The 14,287-nt window shown below is 32.1% G+C and overlaps 1 protein-coding gene across 3 annotated transcripts; it reads left to right on the top strand.

Annotated features, from left to right (window-relative positions):
• The first annotated feature begins 81 nt into the window (after positions 1-81).
• LOC130655814 (adenosine deaminase-like) lies at positions 82-9,887 on the top strand. Of its 3 annotated transcripts, none has more exons than XM_057458618.1 (3): positions 82-900; positions 5,883-5,970; positions 8,597-9,887. In XM_057458618.1, exon 3 carries the CDS (start codon positions 8,604-8,606, stop codon positions 9,780-9,782), a length of 1,179 nt encoding a protein of 392 aa, XP_057314601.1. In that variant the 5' UTR covers positions 82-900; positions 5,883-5,970; positions 8,597-8,603; the 3' UTR covers positions 9,783-9,887. The 3 variants fall into 3 exon arrangements, with proteins under 3 accessions (XP_057314601.1, XP_057314599.1, XP_057314600.1); XM_057458616.1 differs by having other exon boundaries at positions 82-4,033; XM_057458617.1 differs by lacking the exons at positions 82-900; positions 5,883-5,970 and adding an exon at positions 8,104-8,416.
• Positions 9,888-14,287: the final 4,400 nt, after the last annotated feature.

Here is a 14,287-nt window from a genome sequence, read left to right as displayed (position 1 = left end):
GGATTTTTTTATAAAAATGTGTAAAGCGGATTCTGTTATGTAGACTTTCATTCTAAAATCAGTTTATATTTCTTTTGTGGTTTATTAAAGATAATATGCGATTATTTTAGGGTCAAGCAAAAAAATAACTCAGCTGTTTTTTTTTTCGTGAAAACGTTCACAAAATTCTTTAATAATTCTTTGTGTTACTCACAACAGCAAAAGTCACATTGCAATGGTACACACATGTGGGCTTACGACATGACAGGCTACCTAAATTGAGAAGAGAAAATAGAAGTAAATTGTCCATAACATCTTTCACTTACTTAGAAGACTCTCAACTTCTATATCAACTGGTACTTTCTAATTTTACATAAAACGTTTAAACATGATATATCGCTGGCTGGTTACGTAACTAACAAAATATTTTAAAAATGCAAAGTTATATTACCTACATCTTAACTTTTTGTGTAATTTCTGACTAAATAAAGTCTATTTTGTTTTTTTGGTTACATTGTGCAACCGTTTTTCCATTTCTATCAGCATCAGACTACGTGAACATTATTTAATTGAGAGATCCTTGCTGCTGACATCAGCATTTGAAAAACCGTAATCGCTAAGTATCATGGCAAAAAAAAAATTTTTCCTTTTCTTAAGCGACAAGAAACTTCGAAAAAAAGCGATCACGAAAATAAATTCACATTTTTAACTTTGCAAATAAGTTATGACCTTTGAAGTTTTCTGGTACAACAAGATTTCTAATTTATGGCATTTGATTATTTTAAAGTAACTAAACTTTCGTATGTACTATGCATATACCATTTGCAAAGCTACCTAACACAAGATTCCGAAAACCATAAACAGTTCAAGTAAAAAGGTATTTTATGAAGACTATGAGAAGATATGGCTTCATCGGTGCAGGTATGTATAATCCTCTAGCTATTAGTATGTATAGTAAGTATTTTCACACAAATTGTCCTAAAGGATGGACCTTATCTTACGTCTACATGTATTTCCTACTATTACAGTCATATCATATATTTTCTACTATTGCAATATAAAATATTGTGTACTTTAAAAAAATAATGCTTGTTCCTCGAAATATGATTTTAAATGAGACAAGGATTTTCATCCAGTACAAAGCCATTAAAATTAATTTTCGAAGCATATGTTCGTTTTCAGTATGATTATACTTAATTAATATTACCTAACCATATCAAGGGAATAACCTACATATTTTTCAATGAGTAGTCAAGTGAGAACTACCTGTGAAACAGATGTATGATAATTGCAGGAAGCAAATGCTAACAAAGATCCATGCAAGGTGACTCAAGCTACGACAACTAGTTCTTTCACACATTATTTAGTGTAGAACGTCAATGTTATAATACAATAACCAACTTTCACTTCCATTTGTGGTGTCTAATAATGTTACACATGCAAAGTTTATCAACGTTATGGCTTTTCTCTTGCACTTTCACTTGTGGACTGGAATTGACATTGTTGTTCTTTCCAACAATTTGCTAAAATAATAAATTACTCTTGAATTTTGTTATATATGATAGGTTGTTAGCGGTTATAAATTTCACCACACGTAGGTATCCTAAATTCAGATTTTATCGTCATGGAAACTATTATTGTGTCATGTTATGATGAAGAAAAATATAGGAAAAATATACAATATATGTATAAAGAAAAAATTAATAAAAATTGCACCTATTGCTACTGAACGTTGCTGATCAAAAATAATTCTGTATGTCTTTTAAGGAGGGAAAATTCGAAATCAAGCTGGGATATGCTTATGTGAAAAACACAATCGGGCTTAAAGTATGCTTAGGTTAAGCTTATAGGAGAAAAAAATTGAAAATTTAGACATTACATGGATAAGATGAAATGGCCCTGTTTTTAGTTTTAAAAAACAGCCACAAAACTAAACATGTAATTACGCAAGACTAAGTCCAGACAGTGAGCCCTCGCCAAGACTAAGCAATATGCTTGTATGTGCTTAAAGAATTCCCCTATCCGAGCCTGAATATGCTTATAAGCATTATTCTTCTAAGAAACGTAATAGTTTTTATCATACCTTAAGAAAATGATAGTTGACATGTCAATGTAGAATTTCCTCTTGTAAAATTCATTTCCTGTAACAATATACACCAGGTGCAATAACCTATTATAGAAATTCCATGAGTAATTTGTAATCATAGCCAATTATTTGCAATCACAGCAAAGTTAATTACAATCCATGAGGGAAAGTATTTATCCAAGAAAAAAATTGTTCTCTATTACTGTTAGGGTTAGATTTTTTGGGGTGGAATGGTTGTGTTGTTTCTCCATAACTTCTGTCCTTGGTAATACATTATTCATAGAATAATCTGGCCCAAAGTTCAGTGTGTAAAAGTTGGAATAAATTATTATATTTTAAATTATATTGACATCAGCTTTTTTTTCTGTTATTTGTCACAAATTTGGGGGTGATCAAAAAGTGATTCAGAAATTCATATATAAGAAAGTGCTAAATGTATTTTTTTTATTCCAATTAAATTAAAATTCCCTTTTTTTATGTTTCCTACTTCAATATTAAAAAGTTGTGTTTTGCAGCACCATCAATTTGTAATCCCAAATTGAAAAGTGAAGACTTATGTTATAAAGGTATTGAAGTAGTTTAACAAGTTTTTCAATTTTATTTAAAAGCTGTGTGAATTTTCTAAAATGTGAATTTGTTGTTAAAAAGATTTTTGTACCTGTTTTTAAATACGTATTCCAACTTTTTAAATGTATAGATACTGTTAAGGTGAATTGACTAACATAGCATTTTCTGCCAAGATGGCAATTTTGTAAAAACTTTATGTCATCTTATAACTTACCAATTCACTCTTAATATTAGCTAGACTTTTTGTGGAGACAAGCAAACAATTGCTATGTTGGCATGAATTTCTATGTTAATCTATTCATGTCTTATAATGGTTTACACTTTGATGAAGAGTATAAGGTATATATTTACTGATCATTTTTTGACTTCTTAATTTTTGCAGCACAATTAAATCCTGGTAAAAAGAATGGAAAGACTTGTTAATTTATATTCTAAGCTATATAACATAAGTTCAACAACATGTTTGACTTTAGGGCCTTTTTATTTTTTTTAATAATGGCCCATGCTCCCAGTAGAAATAGGGTCGAGGGAAAAAGGAAAAGAAAATTTTCAACCATGACTAATTCTTAAAAATAAAGCACTAAGCTTGTACTATGACAGGATCGTGAAATTAATGTTCCAACTAAGGTAAATTTAGATGGGAGATGATATAGCCATAAAATTTCACGAAATTTGTTATCTATCACTTAATTTCAAAATGGAAAATTATCTCACAAGCATTGACTGATAAAAACACTTTGTTTTGACTCACGATACAGGATTAACTGTACTTATTCAAGTAAAGTGTTCAGTAAACAAATGATGTTGTTAATTCATTTCCTTGTGATAAAAATGATATCAGGGTCCTTAGGTGCAGAGTACCACACCCACCCCCTCCCCTCCTTTTTCTACACCTTTCTCTAAAAAGGCTTCTTAGAACTACCTCTCTTGTATTTTTAGTATTTGAGTTTTGATGCCTCAGTCAAAAAATAGCATATATTGGAGAAAATGTATTTTTAATGCGTTTTGTACCAAAAAGATATATTTTTATATCTCCTGATTTGTTAATAAAATTATTTGTATAATTATTGGTGGTGCTTTTTTATTCTTTCTCATACACCCTGCTTAATTTGACACCTTTTGACCTGTTTATTGGGTTTTTTAAAAACCTATAAACTTTTTCCATCCTCTTTCTTCCAAAAACAAAATTTGACACCCTGTTTACTCTGCACCAAAAAGGCTGATGCAAACAATGCATATGAAGTATGTAAATCAACTATGTGATCTCTTTTTTTCATTAATTACCAATTGCCATAGCTGCTACAATCCAGCATAGCAAAGAGACAAGATACTTTTCATCGCTCTTGCAGTTTTTGTTACCATGTTCAAGATACTTGCACAAAGATCAAGATGAAGTAACCGGTATTTATTCTGTTACAGATTTAGTAAATTCTGTTTTTATGCTGCTATTCAAACATTTTATGATGTTAAACTGATTTTTACCAACATATTTTAAATGGAATCCAAGGAAACAAACAAACATACATTGTATGTCATATATTTCTTATTAAGGGTCTTAATTAGAATTAAATTACCATAACTGTTACAGCAATTAAATGAAGAATATTCAAACATTCTTGTAGAATGTACTGCATTCATTAAATTTTTGTTGACAGCTGTACGGTGTGCAATATAAACATATTAATCAAACCTATACGGGGTGCCAGAACTTGAAAACGCCTAAAAATATGTCAAACTAGGTAATCCTGAAAAACTTAATTGCATATCTTTGAAAACCTTATAATATAGACATTTCTGTGTGAATGTTGGCCAATGGTATATTTAGTTGTCTCTTTTTTATTTACAATGCTTATATTGGGTTTTTTTACCGTGCGCCTGTGTGTTTATGAACTATATAATATGGCAAAAATGATAGCAACAAATCTTGAAAAACATCCTTAAAGACAGTAAAAAAAAGTTTGGTGCAGTTTAATCTTGTTCACAATCAAATGGAAATCCACCTATGTTACAAGGCAATAAATAGTTTCATTTTACACCTTTTTCAAGTTTAAGTTGGAATTAATAATAAATGAATCGAAAAAGTGATTAATGTCCAAAGGTACTTGGGAAATATTGACACAGAAATATCATGATTTGTTTTCTCACAGCGCAAGTTTATACTCTTTAACCTGCTGGAACAGTCAATGAACATGGGTGCATAATTTGTGACAATTACGGAGACTCTTTGATGTGTTTTTATGTTAGAAAGACATAAAGAAAGAAAAATATGAAAAAAACTAAATAATCACAAGAACAAGATTATTAGCTAAATCAACGTCGTCAGAATTGCAATTACAAAATACTATGGTGTTAATTAACATAAGTGAACAAAACACTGATAAAGAGCAAGGTGATCAAATCACCTTACAACCCATTTCTCAAACGCTTTTCAAAAAATTTTGTTGACACTATGTCAGTTCACTTCTTCTACAAGACATTTTCAACATCAATTTAAACACACTTTTGCATAAATTTAGTATTTATACCACACTATTATTTTATGTGATTTTGTGCAATAAAAGTCTCTAATCTCTAAACCTAGTCAAACAGTGTATCTTTGTGGTAATCTTACCGTGAGACTTGCCATCATGCAAAAAAGTTATGCCAACAGCTAGCTATTTGTGATCAAGAAAATATGAAATGTTGCCCTAAGTGGCGTAATATCCACATAGAACCAAATCAGAGTAATTTTTATGTCAATCAATTTCGATTGAATTGTTTAAACATGTAGAGCTTTCAGACAAGACCGTGTTGCAAACCAAATAAAATTCACTTGGTTACTAATTCCTATCTGTTTGCTGTTGTATTTCTCTTTGTATTCTTCATGAGAAATTTGAACTTCATGCTTTCTAGTATATATGAATTTTTCTGCAAGTATAGTATGGTGAGATTAAACCAAATTGTTTTGTTTTATCAGTTTTCTAATAAAGATACGGATAGCTGTAAAAGCTTAACAAGCGTGGAAAGATATGCATGGTACCTTTCATTGACACTGTCTAAACAATAAAAAACGTTTGATTAGTTCTTTACTGTTTGCACAGTGAGTTTTTGGATTACAAATTAAACAGTCAGATTACACTGATCGTTTAGCTGTTAATTCTTTTTTTATTGCTGTTCGAGAATCCTTCTTCATAATCTTGATAATTTCTTTGAAAAGATGGTTTTTCAATAATTGATGACCAAACTAAGTGTAATTCCATTTTTATTATAGAAAGTCATCAGAGTTTCTTAATCGGCACTGAATGTTGATGCTTTATCTACTCCAGAAGAACAACTGAGACTTTAAGTTTTACTTACAGGTACATTATTTATATTTTTAGAATTTAAATCAGATTTTAAGTCTGTGACCGTTTCTAAACACACTAAAAGTATTATTGAAAAGCTTTTTTAAATATAGATATAGATTATATATCTTTTCTAAGAAGGTTTTAGTTGTTGTCAGTTGCTAAATTGGAGAAGGTTTTAGTTGTTGTCAGTTGTTAAATTGGAGAAAAGGTTTTTGTTGGTGTCTAATGTTAAATTGAGAAGGCTTTAGTTGTTGTCAGTTGTTAAATTGGAATAGGTTTTAGTTGTTGTCAGTTGTTAAATTGGAATAGGTTTTAGTTGTTGTCTGTTGTTAAATTGAAGAAGGTTTTAGTTGTTGTCTGTTGTTAAATTGGAGAAGGTTTTAGTTGTTGTCAGTTGTTAAATTGGAGAAGGCTTTAGTTGTTGTCAGTTGTTAAATTGGAGAAAAGGTTTTAGTTGGTGTCTAATGTTAAATTGAGAAGGCTTTAGTTGTTGTCAGTTGTTAAATTGGAATAGGTTTTAGTTGTTATCAGTTGTTAAATTGAAGAAGGTTTTAGTTATTGTCAGTTGTTAAATTGAGAAGGTTTTAGTTGTTATCAGTTGTTAAATTGAAGAAGGCTTTAGTTGTTGTCAGTTGTTAAATTGGATAAAAGGTTTTAGTTGGTGTCTAATGTTAAATTGAGAAGGCTTTAGTTGTTGTCAGTTGTTAGAAGGCTTTAGTTGTTGTCAGTTGTTAAATTGGAGAAGTTTTTAGTTGTTGTCAGTTGTTAAATTGAAGAAGGCTTTAGTTGTTATCAGTTGTTAAATTGGAGAAGGCTTTAATTGTTGTCAGTTGTTTAACTGGAGAAGGCTTTAGTTGTTGTCAGTTGTTAAATTGGAGAAGGCTTTAGTTGTTGTCAGTTGTTAAATTGGAGAAGGTTTTAGTTGTTGTCAGTTGTTAGAAGGCTTTAGTTGTTGTCAGTTGTTAAATTGGAGAAGGTTTTAGTTGTTGTCAGTTGTTAAATTGGAGAAGTTTTAGTTGGTGTCGAATGTTAAATTGGAGAAGGTTTTAGTTGTTGTTGTTGAATCGGTTTAAGTCAACTTGATTTTTCTCTGGAGGCAAGCTTTAAGAATTATTTCACCAAAAGAGTTGTTGTTCTTTTTTTTAAAAAAAAAATTACATATTGTTTTGACTATAGATTTTTCATTTATTGATATATTTTTTTAGTTGACATGACGTGGTCAATAATGTTACTTGTTTTCGCGAAACCAAATAATGTTCATGACAACGTGCGGGTAGAAAAAAAGTTACAGTTACTTTCTAATAGTTTTGTTTAATGATGCAGAATGAAAAATTTAAAGATAAATTTGTGTTTGCAAATTTTGAAATGTTTTTTTATGAGAACTTTTAATCTATTTATCTATTCATTCTTGTGATAAACACACGAAAACGATGGCTTCTTCATGCTTTTATATTTATTGATATATCTTGTATAATTTTTTTCGCCATGACATTAATACGAAGTTGAATTTTTGTTGATTTTGTTTATATGTGGAAATATCTCACTTTTCTACTATTTTTGAAGTAATAAAAAACCTTACTCAGCTTTCATAGTTGATTTGATTGCGTAATTAAGATAGATGCTTGCGAAGATAAATACTCATTTTCAGAATGGGGAAAAATAAAGGAATTTACGAGTAATGGTAGCATGATAGTTGGCTTTTTCAAACACTGTGCTACTAAGATACTTATTAATGACTGATTTGTTATTTGTTAATTATATAGAAGTATTGGTCAATGTCTCTAAGAATTGTACCGAAGTTTTTGAATGTTTACAAACGGTTTGGACAATGAGTTATTTTAAAAACAATTTCTGTAAATTTTATATGCTTAGATTATTATTATTTTTTGAAACTTCTAAACTTTTAAATTGTGGACGTGTTTTTAAATTTTAAAACATTTTCATGGTTTTCCTTCGAATAATTTGGTTTAGCCTACTTTGATCAATTAAAACCGGAAAATAGTCCCTTTTTTACGATCGGATTCAGCATCACTTTTTTGTTTATTGTGAAACGTTGTGTTCGAAATGTTCGTTGTGAACGAAATGTTCCTTATGGAGTATCAAAATCTGATTTTGTCACGTAAATTTTGTTACAATATATAGATATATACAGTAATTCGAAAACCTTTTTTTCATTCGAATTTCCATTAATTCTGTTCGTTTGAGCATTTCCTCTGTTTATTTGGATTACTACGTCATGTGTTTTAGGGAATTGAATGTCATGAACAAATAGAATGTAAAAGGACAAAAAACGAAACGTCTATATTACGTGCCCCTCGTGACCACATCCAACTAAAGTGTATAAAAATATAGATACTAACTGGAAAAGATCAATGCCTAGAACGATTATGTTGATTTAGTGGGCGTTCGCCGTAGTATATAGTATCAAATGTTACCCGGTCTGCCTTATCGTTAAAAAGTGAGTAAATTAAAAACTGCCTGAAAGATTAGATGACACGAACTCTGGATTTTTTCAGTTTTCGTTGAGTTGCAATTTTTATATTAAGTAGAGAATTTGTTAATTTCATGTATGGTTCTGTATTATCCATTTTTATTTGAAATAAGGTTGCTTTGAAAACAATATATTTTATTTCTTTAGCAGTACAATGGAAATTAAAAGAGAACAGTTGTATGAATTACTCAAAAGTGCTCCAAAACCGCAGCTCCATCTGCATCTGGATGGTTCCCTCTCATACAATTTTATTCGTCGATCAATTACACGTATGAAAAAAACAAACCCGGAGCGGGCGTCGTTTTTATTTTCTAATGATGGTTGGGAACCAGGTTCCCACGACGAGTTGCGTAGCTGGCTAATGGATCTTAAAGAAAAACAAGTTGGAGAAGGAAACGTCGTTGAGAAGAATTCGAATTGGAGAATATTTGATATTTGTAATCAGTTTTTGCAAACAAAAGAAGACCTCCGTGACGCCACGTACGAACTGGTAACATCATTGCACGATGAACATAATGTGAATTACATTGAAATCCGATTCGCCCCTGTGTTACATACAAACTTAGGATTAACGGAGCTCGATGCTGTATGGAGCGTAATAAACGGTTTCAACGATGCAAAGAAAGAATTGACGACAAAGGGTCGTTTAACCGAGGGTGGAGTAATTTTGTGTTTATTACGATCTTACCCTGTTCAGCATGCGGAGAATATCTTGAAAATAGCGCAAAGTGTTGATGGAGTTCTTGGGATTGATATTGCCGGTGATGAGAAGACGTATTCGTTGTGTATATTTAAAGATGTTTTAGTCGCTGCAAAGAATGCTGGGATCAAAATTACAGTGCATGCTGGGGAAGGAAAGGCAGAGAAGTTCCCGTCAATGTTAGAAAACTTGCAATTGGCTCTTGAAATTGGTGTAAATAGAATTGGACATGCTTTAGCTATAACGTCAGCATCTAATCAACTTATTCAAGAAATGTGTCATAAAGGGATATCGGTGGAGGTCTGCTTAACAGCCAACTGTAATCACCCTGACAAATGCGAGAGTTTCTCTCAACATCCAGTGAATTTTATGTTGTCCCATAATATCCCTGTTGCTGGACTGAACTGTGATAATTTATTGCTATCAGGAAACAATATTGTCGGTACTCCTGACCCTACGAACGAGTACGTTCGTGCTCTTCTTGACTGTGGAGTAAAACCGCAAGATCTTGCGGCGATTGTTGCGAACGGATATTCGCACGGATTTAGTCAGAACTCAAAGCAGCTGGCTGATAAAAGTATTAGCTTGTGGACAGAGAAATATCTCCATGAACTTAACGCACTAGGATTTTGATGTTAAACGAGATCATATTTCATGATATTTTCACATATAAGTCATACATTAATGATTCATTAATATTTATTTGTGTTGTTATAAAATTTTGCTCCAATGTTGTTATGTTTGCGTTTATTTTATCAATTACCTTTCCTAAGGCGTGTGTGCGTTATAAAGTCCGATTTTCTTCATTTGCATCTTAATATACTTTTTGGTTGTTTTTAGCCTGGATTCGCGAAGCATAAGTTTTATTTTAGACAAATTTCTTCTAGGGGGATTTGAATCAGCAAAAAATAATCCTTAACGAAGTGGATTTATTTTCGCGTTGATTAATGCTCGCGATGTCTAACAGCGGACAATTTTTTCGCATGTGGATTAACCTTTCGCGAACGCAAAAAAAAATGTTAATTTCTTAAAATAATGAACACACAACGTCCAGGTGATTGGCCGGGTGCATTAAGTTTTCCGTATATATATACTTTAAAATCTATTACACACTTTTTTGTACAAAAATATCAAAATTCTAAGCAGGCTGGCCATTGTGCGTCTACCGTTAAGCATCATATTTTTGAATTATTTTTCTTAAATATCACTGGTCGCCCCTAACTAAGCTCCTTTAAGTTTGCGCAAACTTAGTCGCTACATCTAGCCTGTTTTAACATCTTAAGTTTTTAACGTGTCCTAAAAATTCTTTTAGCAACAGACCAGAGTCATATAATAGGCTTCATTACCTATCTTGATTTGTGGTCACATCCCAAGTAGCATACACTACTTTTGGTTTTTCCAAGTGTGAATTAAAAAACAGGATTTAGTGTGTCACTGTTGCACCTTTTTAAAGCGAGATAGTTTATGAAGCTTCTTCATCTTTTTTTTCTCAACATTGCTTAAAGGGGTTACGGAACGGCTGTTGGTTTTTGACTTGTGCATAGCCACAGCTCGGTTGTAAGCCATATCCTTCTGCAAGATAGCGTTAAGCACTTTTATAAATATAGTGCGCACAAGTTGTTGCTTATTTGAAACCATTAGTAGCTGATACTAATACTTTAAAACTAGTTCAAACCAGTTTAAATGTTTTGAAAAAAATTAAAACCAGGAGTGTAATAGTGAGGGCTGCTATGTTCTGATATAAAGCTTCGTGTGCACATGTGTGTTAAAAGTGATTTTTTGATTTAAAGTTGTTCCTTAGGTCCCAAATTACCAAAAAAATATGGGTGGCAAAATTTTTTGTCCCATCGGACCAAATTAGATGACGTCATCACTTTTACAGTCAGCAAAAAAATAATTTCACATTTATATTAATGACTTATTAACCGTTTAGCCGGTCTATACGGGAAAATATAGACCGAGGTCATGACGTCATGGACCGAACGCAGTGAGGTCCATGCGAGTGACAGAGGGTTAAGGGTTAATTACCCCACTGATTATTTCATAACCATTAATGAAAAAAAGGTTTTAGAGTCCAGGGGTCTTTAACAAAAACAAGGCTTAGGTGGAAACCATGTAACTTTCTTTATATTTCGAACGTACACAGACATTCCATCCACAACTTTTAAAAATAGAATATTTTCAAAACAGTTTTAAAATTCAATTCTTTGTCGTTTCGCTGGTGGAGTGTTCGTATTAAAATTAAATGTACAATTGTTAAAATTTCCTCCGGAAAAAAATGAAGAGAGGGTTGAAGACTGCGTGGAACTGGAAGTATTAAGAGCTGTCGATTGGTTATGTACGTCAAGTTGGTTATTATTTGAGCTCAAGATGTTTGACATTTTGTAACGGTGAGTGGTACTAGCTGATTTGTAATTTCTTAACGAATCAATATTTTTGTGACCACTGTGTTGGGCTACATAAACTTCGGGGACATTTGCATCTGTAAAAGGTGTTTGCTGCAAACGTATTACAATATTTTGTAGCTTTTGACTGTTGTCCTGCTATGAATTCGTCTATTTCATTTAAATCGTCAAATAAACTATCGTCTACCACACGAAAACAAGGAGTAATTGACATTTTTCTACCACTTTAAATTAACTTTCTTGTTTTGTTTTTGTTTTGATGTCGGTTAATACGGCGTCATATAGACTGGTCACGTGAAAAAAAAACCAATCAAATTTTCCGAGAACGTTCGAATAAACGTAAACATTCGAAAATACTCAACAGTGGGGTAATAAGTCATATTATATATCGTTGGAAAGAGGAGATCGAGTGGATCAAAAAAAATGTAAGAACCATGTCTTCAAAACGTAACGTTCGAAAGATATTACTATTCAAACTTTGTACAAATTACAGACCGGTAATTTATTGACCCAGCACAAAAATGACTATAACCTGCTCAATAGCGAAGTTTTTTTGTTGAATTTTAGTATGGTATTGGGTCACCCTAATGTCTTTCTGTTTGATCAAAATTTATTGTTCAAATCACTTCAAGGGATAATTTACAGACCAAAGCACGTGTTTAGTTGTTTACTTTAGTTTTGAAAAGCAAGTAGCGAATTTCACTTAGACATTTTGTATGCATTAGTATCAGTATAATAACAAGTTTTGTTTTATAATTGTTCGATTTCATAGACATAGACATAGAATTCGAATGTTCTATTTCTAGAAAACATTCTATTGTTCAATTTCATAGCAAGACTGTTTATTATCGAAGTGTTAGTGAAGTGTAATGTGAAGTTTATAGTATAGACATACATGCATAATAATAAAATGAATAGACCGAATTAAAATGGATGTTAACTGTGTAAAAACAATAAATGTGCTGGATTTTGGGAAATGTATAGTGTGTCAGAAAGATACATCAAAAAAGGTACCGCCTTACTTAAACATTTTTTCCCATTCCTGTTCTGAGTTCTGAGAGTTTTGAGAGAAAGATTTTTGTTTGATACTTTGACCAAGATGTCGTATTTTGTTTAGAATGTTGGCAACCCAAAAGACCAGTATTTGAAAAAGTTATTATCATGTCTGGAGGAAAGAGTTAGTTGTGGTGATTCGAAATATCTAGATTGTTGGGAAAAACTGAAGTCATATGATATTGTACAGCTTGTTGAAGGAAAGTCTTCATACCATTCTGATTGTTACAAAATGGCCACAAATAAAACAGAGATAGACAGGTTAAAGAAACGGCCAGTATCAAAAGAGTCTTCGGACAGTTTTAGCCCATCATTTGTTGTATCTGTGAAACAAAATGAAAAAAAAACGTTGCGCTCAAGTGGAATTATGTTTCAAAAACACCTTTGCATTATTTGTCAAGAAAGGGGAGGAAAGATACATAAAGTTATGTCTAAGACGGTAGCAACAAAGATGCTGGAGGTCTCGAAGCTTATAGCAAATAAATCATTTTTCATCCGTATGAACAATATTCCTAACGCTGATGCTATAGCAAATGATGCCCAATATCATTTAGCATGTTGGGTGAAGGTTCAGAGAGAGGCTTTAGCATTACATCAAGACATATCACAGCTACAAAATATGGAAGATACAGACCGCGCACTTGCAGATGTTGAAATAATTAACATAATCAAACATTTATTGGGAGAATCACAAGACAACGTAATAAGTATGAACGATGTTAACTATACATACAACAACTTAATGGGAAACTCCGAAAGCAACCAAATCAATTACAAGCGATATTTAAAGCACTTGTTAACAGAAAATATTGAGGACATAGTGTTTTCAAGACCTCCATCAAGAACAGAATCAGAAAGAATTTGTACAACCCAGACGCAATCAAAAGCAATCGAGTTGAACTTTCAAAACCCCGTAGATGATGTCGCTACAATATTCGAGTGCGCAAAACTAGTGCGTGAACAACTTCTCAAACAACAACCATGGCAATTTAATAGCAGTTATGACGGATTTGTTGTACCAAAGTTGTTGCAGTCACTCATCAGATGGTTGATAATTGGTCCAAGAAAAAGCATTGACACTTCAAACAGAAGAGCATCTTCGATCGACAACTGTGTTAGTAACATATGTCAAGTCATTATTAATTGTTTGAAAACAAATAGGCAAAGCAACCACAAGCAAAAAATAGCAACCAGTGATGGAGCATTCAGAAATAATCGTGAAACACCCTTGACAGTCGGATTAGGTCTTCATATCTATAAAGAGACTAGGAGTAAAAAGGTGTTAGATTGTTTATCTGATCTTAACTTAACTGTTAGCTACGATAAAATCGTGAAAATTGAAACAGAATTAGCTAATGCAGTTTCAGAGAAAATGAAAGAAAATGACGGGATATATGTTCCCCCAAATATCAAAAAAGGAGTGCCAATTCACTTTGCAGTTGATAATACTGATTTCAAAAATGACACTCCAGATGGTAAAAATGAATTTCATGGAACTGGTCAAATACTTTTTCAAAAGGGTATAAAGAGCATCGAACATCTTGAAATTCCACGCCATAGTGATACAAAAATGAAATTCATCCATAATCAATTCAACCAAACATTGTCATGTGAGAAACCAATTCTTCCTGATGAAAAGTTCCCAAAGTTTGAAATATTAGGCAATGATCTCGAAGCTAA

The sequence above is a fragment of the Hydractinia symbiolongicarpus genome, chromosome 8 (genome assembly GCF_029227915.1).
Source record: "Hydractinia symbiolongicarpus strain clone_291-10 chromosome 8, HSymV2.1, whole genome shotgun sequence".
NCBI classification, from domain to species: Eukaryota; Metazoa; Cnidaria; class Hydrozoa; order Anthoathecata; family Hydractiniidae; genus Hydractinia; species Hydractinia symbiolongicarpus.
Note: the sequence above shows the minus strand (reverse complement) of the source record. Positions and strands in the feature narration are given on the sequence as shown.

Bases quoted from the DNA above. Each gene is read 5' to 3' on its own strand.
- LOC130655814 (XM_057458618.1), top strand. From the start codon at position 8,604: ATGGAAATTAAAAGAGAACAGTTGTATGAATTACTCAAAAGTGCTCCA.